This window comes from Microcebus murinus, chromosome 15, assembly GCF_040939455.1.
Source record: "Microcebus murinus isolate Inina chromosome 15, M.murinus_Inina_mat1.0, whole genome shotgun sequence".
NCBI lineage: Eukaryota > Metazoa > Chordata > Mammalia > Primates > Cheirogaleidae > Microcebus > Microcebus murinus.
The window spans coordinates 25,772,957-25,794,223 of NC_134118.1; the positions used below are offsets into that span (position 1 = coordinate 25,772,957).

Sequence of the window (21,267 nt, forward strand, 5' to 3'; positions counted from 1 at the left end):
AAAGGAGTTCTTCACAAGAAAATGTTCTAACCAAGTACTTTGCACTGTTTCAAACACAAAACTTTCAGAAGATCCAGGGGAAAAAGGCCCCAAATTCCATGCCTAAAGGGGATAGGGCTATGACAATAAGAGCTAACATTCATTAAGCATTTACTAAGTGCAAGTAAACTTAAACATGTTCTGCAGGTTTTTAATTCATTTGTCACATTTATAGCTGGATAAGCTGAGACCCAGAGAAAGAATGAGTAACTTGACAAACGTTATACAGCTAATAACTGGCAGTTCTGGAATTTAAACCTAGACACATGACCTCAGCTCTCTTATGATCAGAGAATACTATAGGGGGTGGGGAGAGAATTATCTTTGAATCTTGGAAGGGTCAGCATGAAGTTGTGTCCTTACACCTAACAGACATCCACTGAAGGAACTCTAAATTAATTGTAAAAGGCTTCTGTCCCCACAGGCCAGAACTGGGGTTTTGTTTGTTTGTTTGTTTGTTTTCTGAGTCAACTCCCAGAGTTTCCAAAAAGCTTTAGAGGAGTTAGTTGTTGGAATATAAGCCTCTTTGTAAGATTGAATCCAAGAATAGGGGAAAGAAGGGAAGGCCCAAAAGGGCTGACCTGCCTGAGAACACTCAGGAGAAAAATTGCCCTCACATAACTCTGCCATCTCCTAGAATCAAGATGTGTACCCAAAAAGGTAAACTGCAAAATGAGGTACTGATAGTGACATATGAAGAGCACATGAGGAAACTTTTATACAGCTGATAATTCCGGATAAAGTAGAAACCAGGAAGAGCTTTAAAATGCCATCTAAGGTTTAATTCTCAGTCTGATTCTCTATTTAAAAAAAAAAAAAATCAAGAATATACAACTTCACAGACTGAGACAAGCACATGGTATAATGACTTGGGCAAATATTTAAGATAGATGTACAGAGGTAGAGGGAGTTCATTTCACAGATGACAGCCTGCAGTAGGTCAAAGTATCCAGGTCTTCAGAGGCCTGCTTCCCACCCACATGCAAACTAACATATGGCTTGCTAAACATTACATTGAAACAGAAAAAAGGTAACAGCCTTTTTATTTGTACAAATTATGGAGTGCAAGTGCCATTTTGTTACACACATAAATTGTATAGTGGTCATGTCATGGTTTTTAGAACACCAGTCATCCCTAGTATATACATTGTGCCCATTTAATTTCTCACCATCCACCCTCTCCCAACTCCACCATTCCAAGTGTCTTATTGTCCATCATTCCACCATGTCTACATTTCTTAGGACCCATGTTAACAGGTTTGTCCACAGAAACTAAGGCCTTATAAGGTCTTTCACTATATAACTGAGAATTTCTCCAAAAACTTACATTCCCTCATTTATCCAAGTAGGATCTTGTTACATCTCCTGGCTGCATTAATAGGATCAGAGGGCTCTGCACTTGGAATGAAATCGCGCTATCACATCACCTCCCTGACTGTAATGCAACCCCTCACGCAGTGCTTAACTGTGGTTTTGCGTTCAGGCAATCTGCATAGAATGAGGCTACAACGTTGTATTTCAGAAGTTAACAGCTACTTTTTGGTGACAACTGAGGGGCTCTGAAAAGAGCCTTTTGAAGTGGGATGCATACTGGCCAACTGGAAGAAAACTTATGCTCTTTCCCCGCGGATGCGGCGCGCAAGCTGGATGTCCTTTGGCATGATGGTGACACGCTTGGCGTGGATGGCGCACAGATTGGTGTCCTCGAAAAGCCCCACCAGGTAGGCCTCGCAGGCCTCCTGCAGCGCCATCACTGCCGAGCTCTGGAAGCGCAGGTCGGTCTTAAAGTCCTGCGCGATTTCCCGAACCAGACGCTGGAATGGCAGCTTCCGGATCAGCAGCTCTGTAGACTTCTGGTAGCGGCGGATCTCGCGCAGGGCCACGGTTCCGGGGCGATAGCGGTGGGGCTTCTTCACGCCGCCGGTGGCCGGCGCGCTCTTGCGAGCCGCCTTAGTGGCGAGCTGCTTGCGCGGCGCCTTCCCGCCAGTGGACTTGCGAGCAGTCTGCTTTGTGCGAGCCATAGCCAAGAAACCCTAGCTATTGGGCGCAAATGAGAAAGAGAGCCGGTCGTCCCGGTATTTATAGCGACCCTCGCGTTCTGATTGGACCATAACTTGCAGCGTTTCTCGTTTCACCCACGGAATTGGTTTCCGCTTTAATCCTCTCAACATCTTTCCCGCCTTCTTAAAGACTTTTTTTTCTCGTTTCACAGAAAAGCCTGGTCTTATTGGGTTTTGAAAAAGCATCTAAATTTCCCATGCATCAAAATTCTATGACTATGAGCTTGAAGATCTCCAATTACCTTTCACTATTTTAAGTAAGGTGTCATGATTGGATTGACAAAATTTGTTGAATAACATGAAAAGGAACTGAAACTGAATTTATTTATTTATTTATTTATTTATTTATTTATTTATTTTGAGACAGAGTCTCACTTTGTTGCCCAGGCTAGAGTGAGTGTCGTGGCGTCAGCCTAGCTCACAGCAACCTCAAACTCCTGGGCTCAAGCAATCCTTCTGCCTCAGCCTCCCAATTAGCTGGGACTACAGGCATGCGCCACCATGCCCAGCTAATTTTTTGTATATATATTTTTACTTGGTCAATTAATTTCTTTCTATTTTTTGGTAGTGACAGGGGTCTCGCTCAGGCTGGTTTCGAACTCCTGACCTTTAGCAATACGCCCGCCTCTGCCTCCCAGAGTGCTAGGATAGGCGTGAGCCACCAAGCCCGGTCTGAGACTGGATTATTTTTAAATGGAGGCAAGGAAGGAGTGAAATTCGAGCCATATCCTAATGACAGTACTTGTCCAACGCACTTTAGGCCAAATATTTTTATGTCTAAAGGGCCGGACAACTTTTTCTGTACGTCATATTTAACTATGTCAGGTATTGAGGACCACAGTGTTGTAGCTACTCAGTCCTCGAGGTTGACGGGAAAGTAAGCGATACAAGCTAAAAGAGCCTATCACTGCAACTTTTGCAAGAATTGGAGGCCTTAGATTTGACGGTCTGTCGTAGAAGCTGCCACCCCTTAATCAGTAGACAGCAATGCTGAAAGGGACACAACGTTACATTCAACTTGACAACTGCTTAGAAGTTACACCACATAAGATCTTTAGTACATTTTCTGGAACTGAGAAAAGGTTAGCTATTAGAAGTCAAGGAATTTAAAAATGCCTACAGCTCTTTTGAAAGACTCAGTGGGTGGCTCTAAAAAGAGCCTTTGCAAAATGGAGTTACCAAGGGAAACACTAGCCGCCAAAGCCATAGAGAGTGCGACCCTGGCGCTTGAGCGCGTAAACCACATCCATGGCGGTGACAGTCTTACGTTTGGCGTGCTCCGTGTAGGTCACGGCATCACGTATCACATTCTCCAGAAAAACCTTAAGAACTCCTCGCGTTTCCTCATAGATGAGGCCGGAGATACGCTTAACGCCTCCACGACGAGCTAGGCGGCGGATGGCAGGCTTGGTGATACCCTGGATGTTATCCCGCAAAACCTTGCGGTGGCGCTTAGCGCCGCCTTTGCCTAAACCCTTCCCGCCCTTGCCACGACCAGACATGTCTCCGATTCAAAGAACCTCAGGGTGGCTAACCGCGGAGGCAGTGGCTTATATAATACTGAATCGGACCTGATTGAAAACTCTCCATACCCCTGTGTCCGCTCCGTTGGTTCTCAGACCTGGAGCCCTGCCCACCATTCGGGAAAAATGGAAAGGGCGGTGCTTAAGCTCCAGAATCTAAAAAGATGCTTAAAGATGACTCAGTCCATCTTCTCCTACAGTGTTTTGTGCTGCCCACCGCGGCAAGACTATTCCTTTATCTGGGTACGGGCTTGCAGTGTTTTTCCTTGGTCACCTCTTAGCATTGATTGATTTATTGCCCTGTGGCTGCTGGAATCGAGAGCCCCATCTCTTCAGGGATGACTACAGAAATTTCGGACATTTGTGAAACTGCCAAGTACGCAAACTACTTCTGTCTAATCTCAGTGTGATCAACCTGAGGAGTGGCTGACTGCAATGAACGCCACCTGGTTATAGTTTCAAGGTGGGCTTCCTCACTTTTCTCTAATTTGGTTCTCTACACGTTTCCTTACCTTTTACTCTTCCTGTCTCCTTTTTGTTCCTTTCCTTTCCCTCCCTCGCGGCCACATTGATTCCCTCCTTGTTTTACCTACCCTAATTCCCTACCCTAATTCTTTTTGCAATTATGTAACGGAATCCAAGCTGGTACCACTTGCCACAGGACAGTCAATAAAACACGGTGCTGGGGCAAGGAAAGTGACTTTCATTCCGAGAGCCAGCAAACTGAGAAGATGGCAGCCTTATGTCCTAAAGAACCATCTTAAGTTAGTATGAACTTCAAATTATTTTATATGTTAGCGGAATGAGAAGGGCGATGTTGCAAGAAGTAACAAAAGGACCACAGACATCTGGGTGCCTGTGAGAGTCTGAGGAGGTTGTAAAATTCATTTGCTCTTGGTCAGCTAACTTTGGAGGGGATAGACTTTCAGATCATGATGTTCCTATAAATTTTTAACACAGCATTGTTACTTGTGTGTATACTTTTCTTATCTTAGTTTTGAGAAAGGGAAGGTTATCATCTTTCTTTTAGAGTTGAACTCTATAAACTAATTTTTTCTATAATTATCTGACCTACATGTAGAGCTAAGCAGAAGCTTTTAACCTAAAGGATATTATTGCTTTTAGGATCAGAAGGAAAATGGAGCCAGTCATACTAAGCCTTCCTTCTACTACATACTACCATTTATGTGTAGGGGAAGAAAAAGTAATTTTCTCTCTACCATTTCTGAGTTCTTAGCTGGGAACCCATGTGACAAAAGACAGAGAAAAACAGACAGAAGTTTATTATATTATATACTATACTTCATATATATGTGGGAAATACTCAGGAAAATGTGTAAGTCTCATGGAGGTGGCTTACAATTCAAACTTAAATACCATCTTCAGCTGGAATAAAGAAGGATGTTGCAGGAGCAGTCAGGGTGACCAGGAAAAGCTTGGTAAACAAAGGTAAGGTTTTTGCATGCAGATTTAAATCAGTGGCTTTTTCAAGGATTAGAGGTCCCTTGATTTAGAGTCATTCTTCTCTTCCGGTTCACAGAGGGAGACACTTACAAATGGAGATTTTCTTTATAGATGTAAATTTCCCTTATAAAAGAGTGACTTCAGGTTTCTGAGTTTCTCTTGTATCTGCAGTTCTTCAAAATAATCCTTATTATATACCCACAATTAAAAATAAAAAAATAAACAGAAATCCTTATGCAAAAAAGTATTGGGGTTCAGAAAATGATACCCCAAAATGAAGGCCTCAGAAGCAAAAAGATTTTTTCTAACCTCCTGCCCTCCTGTCTCTGGCCCCTTATTCTCCCCCAAGGCTGGCCAAAGGAACTCGACTCCCTCTTCAAGTTGAAACCACATTAAAAAGAATTCTGAACCAAATATGGTTATAATTAAGCATTAATCAGGCTATACTTTGGCACTTTCCTTGTAAGGGAAAATCAAGTAGCACTAGATGCTGAGCATTTGTCTCTCCATTGTTGCTACACAGATTTCAGAAGTTGGAACCATAAAGACTTAAGAATTAATTTGCATTCCCATTGTTCTTGTAAATGGAATCTCTGCCCTTAAATCGTTAGGTTTTTGTTTAAGAATTGCTGAAGATCCTGAATTGCTGCAGAACAGCTGATGCCAAACAGTTTGTAGACCCCCATCTGAGGAACCCAATCTACTTGAGAATGCAGTTTCTTCATCTCCCTGTCCCATGACCTCTCTGCTGTCTTCAACCAATCAGTGATCTTCACATTTCAGCCCACCCAACTCTTTAAAATCCTGAGCCCCAAACTCGGGGAGGCAGATTTGAGGTTTCCTTTCTTCTCCTTTGGCAGCTATATTATTAAACCTCCTTCTCTGCAGCAACCTATAATATCACTGGATTGACTTGCCATGGGAATCTGGCAAGGAACCTATTACAGTTACAAAGTGGGTCATTGTTGGGAACCGAGGCCTTTGAAGTTCTTAACCCAGAAATACCCTGAGCAGAAAATACCCTGAGTTGCCAAAAAGTGCTTAAGGACCATTCCAGGAAAAAACTGCAAGATATTCCAGGCTTGCTGCCTGAGGCTGTTTGTAATTGATCAACCCTAACCCCGCCCCCCTCCCTACTTCATTGTTTCTGTATGCTTATAAAACCAACAAAGGATCTAAGTAAAGCAGACCTTGACAACCCTTTGGTTGGTCTCATTCCTTTCTCTCGCCCATCTCTTTCAGGCAAGGTCCCCCTTGACCCCCGCGAGTAACAGAAGGTCCCGCGGGCTGGGACAAGTGGCGCCCAACGTGGGGCCCGAGGTACAGACCTTTGTCGGGTGACACCGAGGTGCGCTCTTCGGCTGAAGGAAACCCTACAGAGACCCTCGTTCTGCCGCTCACAGAGTCGACAGTCTGGTGAGTAAATTTTTACATTGTCACCGCTTGGAGATGGGCCATTCATTGTCTAAAGAGGCCGTTTTTATCAAGGATCTCAAGGCCTCACTCAGAGAGAGAGGAATTAGAGTTAAGAAAAAAGACTTAGTAAAGTTTTTTATGTTCATTGATCGTGCTTGTCCTTGGTTTATTATTGGTGGACCTGAGATTCACCCACACAAATGGCAAAAAGTAGGTAGAGATTTAAACGATTTACTTCTGAATCAGGGCCCAGATGCCGTCCCTGTATCTGTTTTTTCGTACTGGGGACTAATCAGAGATATTGTTGAAGGGGCAGATTCAGACCCCAATAAAAAGCAGCTGCTCTCAGTAGCAGAATTCTGCCTCCAACCCGTGTCGCGGTCCGCTTCGAGAACGTCTTTAAAGAGGGCTGAAGGGCCAGCTTCTAATGATCCTAAGAGACCAACATGTCCTTCCCCTTGCCCCTCAGTTTGTATTAATATGCCCCCTCAGGACCCCTCAACTGAGCTCCAGACATCTAGAGACGAGTCCCCGATTAGTAGGCCAGACACCAAGACCCTCTATCCTCCCTTGCCCGAGGGTACAGCCCCTCATGCATTCAATTACCCGGTATTCAAAAAACAACCCCTCCAACAACCCCTCGACCCCGCCGAAGAGGCAACCATCAGAGAGGAAGCGGCCCAATATCACGATCCCAAATGGCCGCCTCCTTACACGCCCCAGATTTGCGCACCTTCATTAATGCCTCCCCTTACAATGCCCTTACTTTTGCGTGCCAAAAAAGACTTAAGTCAAAGGGTTACGCAATTAAAGGATGTCTTACAACTCCAAAAAGAGTTTGCCCAGCTTTCCAAAGATTTGTCCTCCCTCCAAGATACGCTTAAAGATTCGGTCTTCATTAGCCACCCACATCATGAGACCGCCCAATCATATGCCACCTTAAATAAGAAATCCTTAAAGTCCTCCCATAAAGCCCTAGCATTCCCGGTAGTTACCAGGTCTAATAGGCAAGGAGACCTTGCCGCCCCTTCTTCGAGCCAGTCCCTGCCCCAAGATTCAGATAATGAGGATACGGAAAGGAGGGAAAGAGAAAGCGAGAGCGATGACCTCCCAGAAGAAACAGACTCAGAGCCCACTGAATTTCGCAGACTAAAATTTAAAACCTTAAAAGAACTGAATTCTGCTGTTAGGGCGTATGGGCCCAATGCACCCTTTACCTATTCCCTCCTAGAGGCAGCCCCGGGGGGCGGCTACCTGCTCCCCGGAGAATGGGTCAAACTAGTACAGGCGGTCCTTTCTCGCAGACAGTTCCTCTCTTGGAAGGCCGACTTTCTCGACCGCTGTCAGACCACGGCTGCTAATAATTTAAAAAACCCCAATTCTGCATCTTGGACCCTTGAAAAGCTTAGCGGACAAGGGAAATTTGCCTCTGAACAGCGCCAAAGGAGACTCTCAATTGGACTTTTGTCTCAGACCGCCGCGGCCGCCTTCGGCGCTTGGCGAACACTTCCCTCTACGGGATCTGTTCTTACTCCCCTGACAAAAATCACCCAGGGAGCTCAAGAGGGTTTTAGTGAATTTGTGGGCAGGCTTTTAGAGTCTGCTGAACGAACCCTCGGACACGAGGATGAGAATAATAGGCTTATTAAACAATTAGCCTATGAAAATGCCAACAGTACTTGCAGGGCCATCCTCAGGGGCAAACTCAAAAATAAAGACCTTAATGACATGATTAGAATGTGTAATGATGTTGACCCCTTCGCCCATAAGGTATCGCAGGCCGTGCAGCTTGCGGTTGGGGCCGCCATCCAAGGGACCGCGGCACAGAGGGACTGCTTTAAATGCGGTCAACCAGGGCACTTTGCGAGGCAATGCCCCTTAGCCACCTCCTTTGCTACCCCTAACCTCAGTGAGCCGCCAGGCAGGCCAGCCCAGCCCTCCTCCCTCTGTCCTCTCTGTAAGAGGGGAAAGCATTGGGCCAATCAGCACCGCTCCAAGACTGATGTCTTTGGAAACCCCTTGCCCCCCCTCTCGGGAAACGGCCTGAGGGGCCAGCCCCAGGCCCCTCGCCCTATTCAATTTCAGTCGGCCTCGGGGAACAGCCCACAAGAGAGCCCCCAGACTCTAGACTCCTCCGAGCAACCACAGGGAGCATAGGAGTGGACTTGTGTGCCTCCTCTGACACAATATTAAGACCTGAAGATGGTGTTCAAATTTTGCCCACTGGCTCATTTGGACCCCCACCGGCTAACATGTTCTTTTTTATTCTGGGCCGAGCCTCCTCCACTCTTGCAGGGCTCATAGTCCACCCCTCCATAGTAGATAGTGACTTTACTGGGGAAATTAACATCTTAGCCAGTGCGCTTACCGGCCCTGTGTATGTCTCTAAGGGCCAGCGCTTAGCTCAGGCATTACCCTTGCCCCTTAATACATCCTTCCCAGACATCGCCTCTAACCGAGGTGCTTCCTGCCCTGGCTCTTCTGATCTCTATTGGGTCCAAGCTATCACCAAAGAACGGCCCACCCTGCGACTAAAATTAGATGGTAAACTTTTTGAAGGCCTTCTTGATTCAGGCGCCGATTCCACGGTTATTGCCCAAGACGCCTGGCCCGATTCATGGCCACTGCAGCCCTCCCTTACACACTTGCAAGGTATAGGACAGTCTAAAGATACTCTCCAGGCCGGGCGCTGTGGCTCACGCCTGTAATCCTAGCTCTTGGGAGGCCGAGGCGGGCGGATTGCTCAAGGTCAGGAGTTCAAAACCAGCCTGAGCAAGAGTGAGACCCCGTCTCTACTATAAATACAAAGAAATTAATTGGCCAACTGATATATATATAAAAAATTAGCCGGGCATGGTGGCGCATGCCTGTAGTCCCAGCTACTGGGGAGGCTGAGGCAGAAGGATCACTCGAGCCCAGGAGTTTGAGGTTGCTGTGAGCTAGGCTGACGCCACGGCACTCACTCTAGCCTGGGCAACAAAGTGAGACTCTGTCTCAAAAAAAAAAAAAAAAAAGATACTCTCCAGAGCTCAAAAATTTTAATATGGGAAGACCCTGAGGGAAACAGAGGTACCACTCAACCCTTTGTAGTCCCAAACCTACCCGTTAACTTATGGGGGCGTGATATCCTTACACAAACGAATGTCATTATGTGTAGCCCCAGTGAAGTTGTAGCCAGCCAAATGCTTAAACAGGGATTCCTCCCAGGACAGGGTTTAGGCAAAGAGAGTCAGGGACTAAGCACCCTTAACCACCCTCCCTAAGTCAGACAGATCAGGACTAGGGTTCAAAGACCATTTTTCGTAAGGGCCATTGATCCCCCTGCACTTCAGGCAGATAAAATCACTTGGAAAAGTGACTCACCTGTCTGGATCGATCAGTGGCCCCTCCCATCTAACAAACTAGCCGCAGCTACAGCATTAGTGCAGGAACAATTAGCTGCCAGACACATAGAGCCCTCTACTTCACCATAGAACACCCCCATTTTCGTCATTCAAAAAAGGACTGGCAAATGGCGGCTGCTACAAGACTTACGGGCTGTTAACCAAACAATGGTTCCCATAGGGGCACTCCAGCCTGGTTTGCCTTCGCCTGTAGCTATCCTCAAAGGCTACTATAAAATAGTCATTGACCTAAAAGACTGCTTCTTCTCCATACCATTGCACCCAGATGATTGCAAACGCTTTGCGTTCAGTCTCCCGGTAGTAAACTGTATAGGACCTTCTCTGCGCTTCCAATGGCGAGTATTGCCTCAAGGCATGGCCAACAGCCCTACCCTTTGCCAAAAATATGTAGCTCAGACAATTGATTCCTTTAGAATTCAATATCCTCAGCTATATATAATTCATTATATGGATGACATTCTTCTCGCCGGGGCCGACGAGGCAAACTTACATCAAGTTACCATGCAGGTTGTCTCAGCCTTACAAGCTCGAGGCCTCCGCTTGTCCCCTGAAAAGATTCAGGTCTGCCCCCCTCACCTGTTCCTAGGCTTTGAATTGTTCCCCAATAAGGTCCTCTCCCAAAAGGTACAAATCAGAAAGGACTCTCTTCAATGCCTTAATGATTTTCAGCGTCTTCTAGGCGACATTAATTGGCTTCACCCATATTTGAGACTCACCACAGGACAGTTAAAACCCCTATTTGACATCCTGCAGGGAGATGCCAATCCACACTCCCTAACTAAAGAAGGGCAGCAAGCACTTGATTTAGTCGAGCAGGCCATAAATGCCCAGGCCATTGGCTACTTCTCCCCCGATTTCCCCTTGTACTTCATTGTCCTCCCCACCCCCTTTTCGCCCACGGGACTCTTTTGGCAGGGCAAGCCTCTTTTTTGGGTTCACCTATCAGCTTCCTCCCCTAAAGTTCTTCCCACCTACCCTTACTTAGTAGCTAAGATTATTCGCTTGGGGCGAGAAAACTCCCTTAAGCTCTTTGGAAAGGATCCAGATATCATAATACTCCCTTACAATGCTTCCCAAATTCGGTGGCTAATACAGAATGATGATGATTGGGCAGTTAACTGTACGTCTTTCCAGGGCAAACTAGATAATCATTACCCCCCTGATAAACTAATTCAGTTCCTCTATCGGACACCTGTAATATTTCCCAAAAAAACAAGAGTCTCCCCCATTCCAGGAGCCGTCTTAGTCTTTACCGACGGATCCTCCTCAGGCACCGCGTTCTATAGCATTAATGGCCAGGTTTGCAGTTTTCCCACCGGGTTCTCCTCTGCTCAACTCGTTGAGTTAGCAGCCTTAGTCACAGTCTTCAAAAACGTAGATCAGTCGCCATTTAACTTGTATACTGATAGTTCCTATGTTGCTCATGCTGTCGCCACCTTAGAAACTGTGCCTCATATTCAGCCCTCCAACAATACCACTCAAATGTTCCAGCAACTACAAAGACTCATTCACGCCCGTTCTGCGCTCTTTTTCATAGGTCATATTCGTGCCCACACTGGCCTTCCTGGGCCTCTAGTAGCTGGAAATAATCTTGTTGATCAGGCGACTCGCCTTGCAGGCGCTGTTCACACTATCACTGTTGATCCTGTTTGCGCTGCACGCCAAGCTCATAATTTACACCATCTCAATGCCCATACCCTCAGACTTAAATTCTCTATTACTAGAGAACAAGCCAGAGAAATCGTCCGCCAATGCAGGGCCTGTTTTACCCTTCTCCCTGAGCCACACCTAGGAGTCAACCCTCGCGGCCTGATCCCTGGGGAGCTCTGGCAGATGGATGTCACTCATTACACCCCTTTCGGAAAGCTTAAATATGTACATGTCTCTATAGATACTTGTAGTAGATTTATCTTTGCTTCCCTACAAACAGGTGAAGCCACCTGCCACGTTATTAGTCATGTTATAGCCTGTCTCACCTCCCTCCCTCAGCCTAAAGTTATTAAGACTGACAATGGCCCGGGATATGTCAGCTCCAACTTCAAAAGCTTTTGTGCTCAGCTAGGCATTAAGCATGTTACAGGCATTCCATACAACCCTCAGGGCCAGGGTATTGTAGAGAGAGCTCATCAGACGTTAAAAAATACGCTCTCCAAACTACAATCGGGAGGAGGAATTTTGTGCCCTTTGACAGGTAATTCCAAAACCCTGCTTAATCATGCTCTGTTCATTTTAAATTTTCTCACCTTTGACACCGCCGGTAAAACAGCTGCCGACCGCCTTTGGCACCCATCCACCACCGATACTTATGCACAGGCCTTATGGAAAGAGCCGCTTACAGGCAAATGGCTGGGGCCTGACCCTGTCCTCATATGGGGAAAAGGACATGCCTGCATCTACGATACCCAGGCAAGAAATGCCAGATGGCTACCAGAGAGAGCGATTAAGTTATATAACCCACCCAGGGAATCCCCTGAGAAGAATTCTTAATTCTGTTCTCTTCCAGAAATACAATGACTCCCCGAGAGAAGGCGCTGCCCCTCCTGTGCCTGGTTCTGGTCACGATTGAGAGCACCACCGCAGCCAACATCCATCAGGTCTACAATTATACGTGGCAGGTAGACACAGCCACACAAAAATCGGTCTCCGTGTTTTACCAACGGCTAGAACTAAGAGGCTCCAGAGAAGACCTCCATGAAGAGTCTCCCAACACACCCACTGAAGGTCTAAATTTCTCAGACCTTGCCTCAGACATGGAACACAGTTGGTTCCAAAGGCTGTGGAGACGCCCATGACGGGATTATCGCGATGCCGCGTACCAGATGCACACCCCCGCCAGCAGTGAGGTAACTCCATGACGGGAATATTGTAGGTCCGTGCCCGGGAGCACACTTCATAATCAGAAGTGCCGGAGCAGGATGCCACCTACATAGCCTAAGACAGAGGCCTCACCTTCACGTTAATCACCAGATCTTATATTTGGGGTGCTGGTCGCGGAAGCCCATCGCGTAGCCTAAGACAGGCTCTCCACCAACCTGTATAAATCTCCCTCATATTAATAAAGAGAGGGAGAGATGTTGGGAACCGAGGCCTTTGAAGTTCTTAACCCAGAAATACCCTGAGCAGAAAATACCCTGAGTTGCCAAAAAGTGCTTAAGGACCATTCCAGGAAAAAACTGCAAGATATTCCAGGCTTGCTGCCTGAGGCTGTTTGTAATTGATCAACCCTAACCCCCACCCCCCTCCCTACTTCATTGTTTCTGTATGCTTAGAAAACCAACAAAGGATCTAAGTAAAGCAGACCTTGACAACCCTTTGGTTGGTCTCATTCCTTTCTCTCGCCCATCTCTTTCAGGCAAGGTCCCCCTTGACCCCCGCGAGTAACAGAAGGTCCCGCGGGTCTGGACAGGTCATGAAAACCATAATTCCTTTTTCCCAAAGCCAGCCATAAAAATAAAACCTTGTGAACTAAAATAAAATCTTAAGCCTCACCCCCGCCCCCACTGGCTGAATGAATGGACCACCTCTTGGCCAAAGGAATATCCTAAAACTAAATTGCCTGCCACAAGGAGGGAGATCAGACATGCCTCATCATTCCTCCCTCCCTTCTTGGAGACATCCTTTGTGACTCTTTAAAGGTCAAAGGCTATGCTAGAGGAACCTGCTGGTCCTCAATTTACACAACAAATTTCCTGTGGCTTATCTCTGATAAATAGCTCCTTATGTTCAAACATTCCAAGCCTTTACACCAGGGGTCCTCAAACTTTTTAAACAGGGGGTCAGTTCACTGTCCCTCAGACCATTGGAGAGCCGGACTATAGTTTTAAAAAAACTATGAACAGGCCGGGCGCAGTGGCTCACGCCTATAATCCTAGCACTCTGGGAAGCCGGGCGGATGGCTCAAGGTCAGGAGTTCGAAACCAACTTGAGTGAGACCCCTGTCTCTACTAAAAATAGAAAGAAATGAATCGACCAACTAAAAATATATATACAAAAAATTAGCTGGGCATGGTAGCACATGCCTGTAGTCCCAGCTACTCGGGAGGCTGAGGCAGAAGGATCACTTGAGCCCAGGAGATTGAGGTTGCTGTGAGCTAGGCTGATGTCACTGCACTCACTCTAGTCTGGACAACAAAGTGTGACTCTGTCTCAAAAAAAAACTATGAACAAATTCCTATGCACACTGCACATATCTTATTTTTAAGTAAAAAAACAAATGGGCAAAAACACCCACATGTGGCCTGTGGGCCATAGTTTGAGGATGCCAGCTTTAGACAAAGCTTCATGTCTTTAACCAATTACAAGTCAAAGAATCTTTAAACCCACCTATAACCTATAAGCTCCCCCTTCAAGATGGCCCATCTGTTTGGGCCAAGCCAATGTGTGCCTCTCACATATTAATTTATAACTTTACCTGTAACCCCTGTCTCCCTGAAATGTATAAACCCAACTGTAACCAATCACAGCAAGTCTACTTGCTAGAGCCTTCTTGGGCGTGGCTCTGGGTCGTGATCCTCAAATTTGGCTCAGAATAAATCTCTTTAAAATTATTTTACAGAGTTTGGCTTTTTTTTTTAATTGAAAACCTAAAAATATTACTCTAACTTTCCCTCTGCCTTTTAGTGCCATTTATAGTGAGAAATTATCTGGCCTACCTTGTTTGTGAGTCATAAGACTCCCATTCCAGAGAAGGCCTGGCCTCACACTCAAAAGGAAGGAATGCTGCACAGAAAGGCCAAGCTAAATCTAGATAGGCCTTGCTGAGTTTGCCCCACTTGGTCTATTAGCTTTAGATCACATCCTTTTTGTCCAATCATGTTTCTGCACGGCTGTCTATACTTTGTTGAACCTAAGCATAACACTAGATGGTTTTCCCCAGTATCTTTGGGTTGAAGGAGCTCAGGGAAGTTCACCCCAAAGTATGGCTTACTGGTTTAATGAGTATTTTCAATTAAAGGACTTTAGAGATCAACAGAGGCTGAAAGAGTCTTTTCTCCTCTCTACATAATGACCTGACAGATCCACCAAGGAGAACAACTGTTTTTCCTTCCCCAAAATAGAAAGCTCATTATCTCATGTTATATCATTATCTATTGCAGTAGAGAAGACCAAGAATGTAACCACACCTGAACAGATCCTTTAATAAGATATGTCTCCTAGCCTCATTCAGTTTCCCAAGAGAAACATTTATAAGCTAATCTATTCCCTGATTCATTCATTCTTCCTAGTAATTATGTATTACGTCTCAACAGTTTACTCATTTTTCTTCTGAAATAAGATATAATAAGGACCAAGGCTGACAAATCACTGACAAGGTGCAGATTAGTTGGAGAAAAGGCATATAAATTAATTTAATGTGTATATATAAGAGCCTTCAGAAAGATACATGGGAAATTGTACATTTTTATACTTAAGGATAATAAAGTATGCACAGCCATGTAGAAATATGATTAGACAAAACAGGTATGACCTAATGTTAATATACTGAGTGGGGAAAGCCAGGAAGGCCTGGCTATCTAGGATCTTCTTGACTTTTCTGAGCATGCATTCCTTCCTTCTCGATGTGGAGCAGGAACCTCTCTGGAATGAGGGTCTTACGACCTACAGTCAAACAAGGTAAGTGAGATAATTTCTTAATGGCCAGTTTTTACATAGAATATTTTTAGGTTCCATGGCTGGCTTTTGTTACTGAAACTTTGGCACTGTCCTTGAGGCCACATCAGAAGAACAAGGACAAGTGGTTTGAGAAGAAGGAAAGAATATATTAATTTGCCTGCAAATGAAGAGGTTGGCAGACTCCCATGTCAAAGTACCACTATCCCCCACCTGAGCAGAAGTACAGAGCTTTTAAAGGTTCTGATCAATCTCATCTTTGGCTAAAACAATCTCATGACCTCTGTTCAGATTCATCCCTATCTTCAGTTAAGATAATATGGAGACCTCCACCAGGATAAATCCCATCTTCAGCTAAGATGATCTTGTGCCCTCCACCCAGACAATTCCCTGGAGCCTTCGTCTATGGCACAAAGAAAAAAAAAACATTCCTCCGTCCCTCCCAACCACTGGCCTGAGGCAAGGATGCAGGGCCTAGTTCTCCAAAAGGAGTGGGGGATGTTTTAAAGAGACATAAAACATTTTTGCCATTTTTCAAGCCATTTCTTCTGTTACATATTCCCCCCTTCCATATCTATGGGAGGAGGGGTGACTACTCTGTTACACTTTCAAGAAAAGGGGTTCTGGTTTCTATGATCAACTACCAGAATAGGGATTCTAGTTTCCATGGCTAGGCTTGAGGGAGAATGGGACTGAGAGACAGGAAGAAAAGGTCAGAGAAAAACTTTTGCTTCTGAGGCTTCTATTTGTAAGGCTGGTGGCGGGCCCCCTCCCTTCTCTAGATCAAAAAGGAAAAGGCTCATGAGACCAGACCCCGTTGAGAGGAACCACACCCAGATGTCCACCTGGATAAGAACATTTAGGCTCTTGGATTCCACAAATACCTCCAGCCCCTCCTAAAATCCCCAGCTCTTCTGGCCAAAAGTCCCTAGCCAGGCCCAAAGGGTATAAAAGGCCTCAGCCCCTTCAAACAGGGGCACCTTCTGGGGCCCCCCCTCTCTTGGGGCCCCAGAACCTCATCCTCAAGTGTATAATAAAGCCACATGGTTTGGGACCCACTCCTTTCTGTCTATCTTTCTTGTCGCCGCCGAAAAACCTTACACTACTGAGGCCATCATTTTGGGGTACTGTTTTCTGAGCCCCAACAAAAGCAATCTCTTGAGGAAAGTAAAGTACCTATTTCATAGAAAAACTTCCCTTAATACTCTTAAAGAAAATGGCATTTGAAATAACCTATAATCCAATTAATTTTTACTTATTGGATTACTTATTGTTACTTATTGCCACCCTAAAGTATATCATCTTGGGATATTGAATAATTAAGCTGAAGGAATTTGAGAAACAGCATGTACAGGATGGACTTTCTACCTTTCCTTGAAGCAGGTCATATGACCCTCAAGTGAGAGGTGCCCTCTCTATCCCCAGAGAAAAGGAATGAGGAGCATCTTTATCTTTGAAGACAAAGGACACAGAGAGGAGTATGAATGAACAGGCCTTGCTAAGTGTCCCCCAGCTTGCTTATACTGTTTGTCTTATCACATTTCTCCAATACTCTCCACTCTTCATGAAATCTATTATAAAAACTCTGAGGTTTAACCTCTCCTGTAGGTCTTCATTTCCTTATGAAGGCTCCTATGTCACATAAAAATTATGTGAAATAAATTTCTCACATTAATCTGTCTTTTGTTACCAGAGCCCCCACCAAAAAACTTAAGATGAGTAGAAAGAAGATACTTATCCTCCCCAACATTAGTATAAACTGATGTGGGGTCTGGAAAAGGGAGAGTCACAGAATATTGATTTGTAATGGTTTATGTAACAAATATAATATATCTGACCAGTGGAGATGGTACCTCTGATCAGTAGAAATTTTCTGAAAACTAGACATAGCTGCTGAGAGAGAGAAAAAGATTCAGCTCTAATCTCTAGGCTAGCATGCATTAACACCAAACTCCCCCAAGACTTCCTGTTTATGAAATAGCTGTGTTCTTATTACGTTTTCTAATTCCTTACTACCTACAATTTTCTTAATTTTCTTAATAATCAAGTTTGATGATAGCTGGGCACAGTGGCCCACTCCTGTAATCCCAGCTCCTTGGGAGGCTGAGGCAGGAAGAACCCTTGAACCCAGGAGTTGGAGGCTGCAGTGAGCTATGATCATCCCACTGCACTCCAGCCTGGGTGACAGAGCAAGACCCATCTCTAAAAAAATAAATAGTTGGGGGGTGTTGGAGAGTGTGGGCAGTGGCTAATGCCTGTAATGCTAGCACTCTGGGAGGCCCAGTCTGGGGATGATCTCTTGAGCTCAGGAATTTGAGATCAGCCTGAGCAAGAGACCCATCTCTACTAAAAATAGAAAAAATTAGCTGGATGTGGTAGCACGTGCCAGGTAGTCCCAACTACTCAGGAGGCTGAGACAGGAGGATCACTTGAGCCCAGGAAATTGAGGTTGCTATAAGCTAGGCTGACACCAGGGTGCTCTAGCCAGGAAGACAAAGCAAGATTCTGCCTCAAACATACGTACATACATAAAGTTTGATAATATTAAATAACTGTGAAAAAACTTTATAAAGTAAAGTGCTAATTGTTACCTATTCTAGTGGGAAATAGTAAGTTAAAAAAACAGAATATTGGTTTATAAATCAATATCTGTTGTAATAATACAAAAATTGATTCCTTGAAGTCTTATCCATTGCTAGGTTGAACTGAAGGAAAAAAAAAGTTTTTTTCCAAAGCTGATAGCCAGAGGTGACCATACCAGGTGGTTATCAATAGCTTCATCCTCTTTCTAAATCCTTAGCAGCACTAAGCTCTGGTTTCCAGCTTCTCTGGATAGCAACAAAAATAAATCCTGCTGATTTCTGAGCGATGACAGGCAAGTTCCTGGAAGTCCAGACTTCCCTGTGGTGAGGTGCAGAGTGTGGGATATGATCATCTCATTTAGACTAGTGTAGTCTAGTGGATGACTCCAAACTCTTCTTGTTTTTCCAATTGCATCAAGAATTTACTGCTGTGTAACAAATCGTCCAAGAAGTTAGCAGCTTAAAACAACAAATTCATTATCTCACACATTTTCTAAAGGTCAGGAATCAAGAGTGGCATAGTTGCATGGTTCTGGCTCAGGGTCTCTGGGAATGAAGAACCTAGCTGTCAGCAGGGGCAACAGTCATTTGAGGCTTCACTGGGGCATATATCACTCACCTGACTGTTGGTTGCTCTTTCTGACTGTTGAGGAAGGCCTTAATTTCTTACAAGGCAGGCCTCTCCACAGGGCCACCCGAATGTCCTCCCAACATAGCAGCTGAGGTCCCCCAGAGCACAATACTTTTTATGAACTAGACTCCAAAGTACCTCACTCTCACTTTATGCCATCTGCTCTATTCTATTCAATAGAATCCAGTCTCTCAATCGTGCCTACACTCAAGAGTAGAGGAATTATCCTCAAACTTTTTAAATGGAAAAAATAAATAAATAAATAAATAAATAAAAAAAAAGAGTAGAGGAATTAGGCTACCTTTTGATAGGAAGAGTGACAAAGAACTTTTCTAAGCCCACCAATTCTATGCCCAAATTTAGGCTTCAAATAGAAAATGTCCCCTCCAGTCCATACAGCTAAAATATCAGCTCTCAGAGGACTGAAACCTCAGTAGATGTCCTTGCTAGAAGACTTGGGAAGACATTAGAACAACCTAACTTCTGCCTTTCCACCTAAAGGAAATTAGGCCCCAGTTTTCTTTTAAACTACATCATTTTTATATAGCCATTGGAAGCTTATCCACAACTCTTCCTTCCCATCTAGGGATTCTTGAAAGAATCCTAAACTTAGATCTACTAGCTTAGGTTTGTTTGTCCCCCACTGCTTGAGTACCTTTGGAAAAGACAAACTTTCTACAGTTACTAAAATGGAGTAACATGCCCTATCTACCCTGGGAGCTATTGTCAGGTGCACATACAAAAACATGTGAAAATGAGGGCCAATATCATATTTACTTACCATAGGACTAAAAATAGTGATGCAGGTGTGATATGCTTAATAACTATCCAAGGCTCCGTGATTTTGTGACTGAAAAGCAGCAAATTAGGGCTGGGCGCGGTAGCTCACACCTGTAATCCTAGCACTCTGGGAGGCCGAGACTGGCGAACCGCTCAAGGTCGGAAGTTCGAAACCAGCCTGAGCGAGACACTCGCTCTACTAAAAACAGAAATTAGCTGGACAACTGGAAACACACACACATATATTAAAAATTAGCTGGGCATGGTGGAACATGCCTGTGAGACTGTCTCAAAAAAAAAAAAATCCAGCAAATTAGCAATACACTTTTCCAGCTAGAATTTACTGAGCACTTATGTACTACTACGTCTATTTCGAGCAGGTAAACAAAAGTCCAGCTCTTGTATTCCCCAAGCTAGATTTTAGAATTGTATATTAAAGACCTAACTGCGTAACAGCCACTCTCAATGAGCACATGAATGGCTCTGAAAAGAGCCTTTGGGAAAGAGAAAGCAAGCAAGCCCCGCCCCAGGACAGCTTACGCTCGCTCGCCACGGATGCGGCGCGCGAGTTGGATGTCCTTGGGCATGATAGTCACTCGCTTGGCGTGGATGGCGCACAGATTGGTGTCCTCGAACAGGCCCACCAGGTAGGCCTCGCAGGCCTCCTGCAGCGCCATCACTGCCGAGCTTTGGAAACGCAGATCCGTCTTGAAGTCCTGCGCGATCTCACGCACCAGGCGCTGGAAAGGCAGTTTGCGGATCAGCAGTTCGGTCGACTTCTGGTAGCGGCGGATCTCGCGCAGGGCTACGGTGCCAGGCCGGTAGCGGTGGGGCTTCTTCACGCCGCCGGTGGCCGGTGCGCTCTTGCGGGCCGCCTTGGTGGCCAGCTGCTTGCGCGGCGCCTTCCCGCCGGTGGACTTGCGAGCAGTCTGCTTTGTGCGAGCCATCTCCAACACCGGTGCTTCCAAAGCAAGCAACTGGAGAAATACTGGCACGACCAGAATTTATACCAATGATCTGATCCTGATTGGTCAGAACTGTGGTAGGAGTAACCTGATTGGTTTTTAATACAATCTCTGTTTTGTTCCTACCACTTCCTCTGAACGGTTCCCCCACACCCCTTGCTGTTAATTTTTACTGTTTGTTTTCGACTAATCAAGTTAAGATTACCCCAATGAAAAGGGAATCTGACCTGGAACTTTAGGAAATCAGCCTTAACTGTTCTTGAAGACACTCATTTTCATAGGAGCCTTTTCCTGTTTTAGATAATGTCAAAAAAAAGTACACTAGAATTATTTGTTAATCTTTCTAAAAAGTAGTTCCGTTTCCTGTTTCATTAAATCTGCTTTTAATAACTACGAAGACCCAGAAAAATAGTTTAAAAATAGATTGGCACATTGGCCCCGGAACACCAGTAGTTTAGTTTGCTCAGCTTTGTGTGGGTAAGGAGTTTGGTATGTGCTTGACTAAATGATACCCATGAATAGTATCTGATATCTTCATTAACTGATTTTGATGCAATCAAATGGCTTATTGCACTATTAAACATGTAAATCACGTGCTTGATTTAATCAGCATGTGGAGAGTGATTATGAGTTTACATCGGTCAATTATTAGGTCTTTTCCAGTAAATGTGGGTAGCTCTGGAAACAGCGTTTTGAATTAGGAGTGAGATTTTAGTTGATTAAGGGACTATCAGGTCCTGCTGTAAAGACCCAGAAAAGCTAAAAAAATGTTGATATATACAACTTAATATTT

General features: G+C 44.9%; 3 protein-coding genes across 3 annotated transcripts; all 3 read right to left on the reverse strand.

The window, feature by feature from the left end:
• Nucleotides 1–1,575: 1,575 nt before the first annotated feature.
• LOC142876338 (histone H3.1) lies at nt 1,576–2,079 on the reverse strand. The gene has a single exon (XM_076010536.1). The coding sequence runs from the start codon at nt 2,058–2,060 to the stop codon at nt 1,650–1,652; it is 411 nt and encodes a 136-aa protein (XP_075866651.1). The 5' UTR covers nt 2,061–2,079; the 3' UTR covers nt 1,576–1,649.
• Nucleotides 2,080–3,035: 956 nt separating this feature from the next.
• On the reverse strand, nt 3,036–3,609 carry LOC142876339 (histone H4). Its single transcript, XM_076010537.1, has one exon. It carries the CDS (start codon nt 3,599–3,601, stop codon nt 3,290–3,292), a length of 312 nt encoding a protein of 103 aa, XP_075866652.1. The 5' UTR covers nt 3,602–3,609; the 3' UTR covers nt 3,036–3,289.
• Nucleotides 3,610–18,333: 14,724 nt separating this feature from the next.
• LOC105858726 (histone H3.1) lies at nt 18,334–20,482 on the reverse strand. The gene has a single exon (XM_076010771.1). It carries the CDS (start codon nt 20,454–20,456, stop codon nt 20,046–20,048), a length of 411 nt encoding a protein of 136 aa, XP_075866886.1. The 5' UTR covers nt 20,457–20,482; the 3' UTR covers nt 18,334–20,045.
• Nucleotides 20,483–21,267: the final 785 nt, after the last annotated feature.

What these genes read in the sequence shown, in the direction of transcription:
- LOC142876339 (XM_076010537.1), bottom strand. Translation starts at nt 3,601, where the DNA reads ATGTCTGGTCGTGGCAAGGGCGGGAAGGGTTTAGGCAAAGGCGGCGCT.
- LOC142876338 (XM_076010536.1), bottom strand. Translation starts at nt 2,060, where the DNA reads ATGGCTCGCACAAAGCAGACTGCTCGCAAGTCCACTGGCGGGAAGGCG.
- LOC105858726 (XM_076010771.1), bottom strand. Translation starts at nt 20,456, where the DNA reads ATGGCTCGCACAAAGCAGACTGCTCGCAAGTCCACCGGCGGGAAGGCG.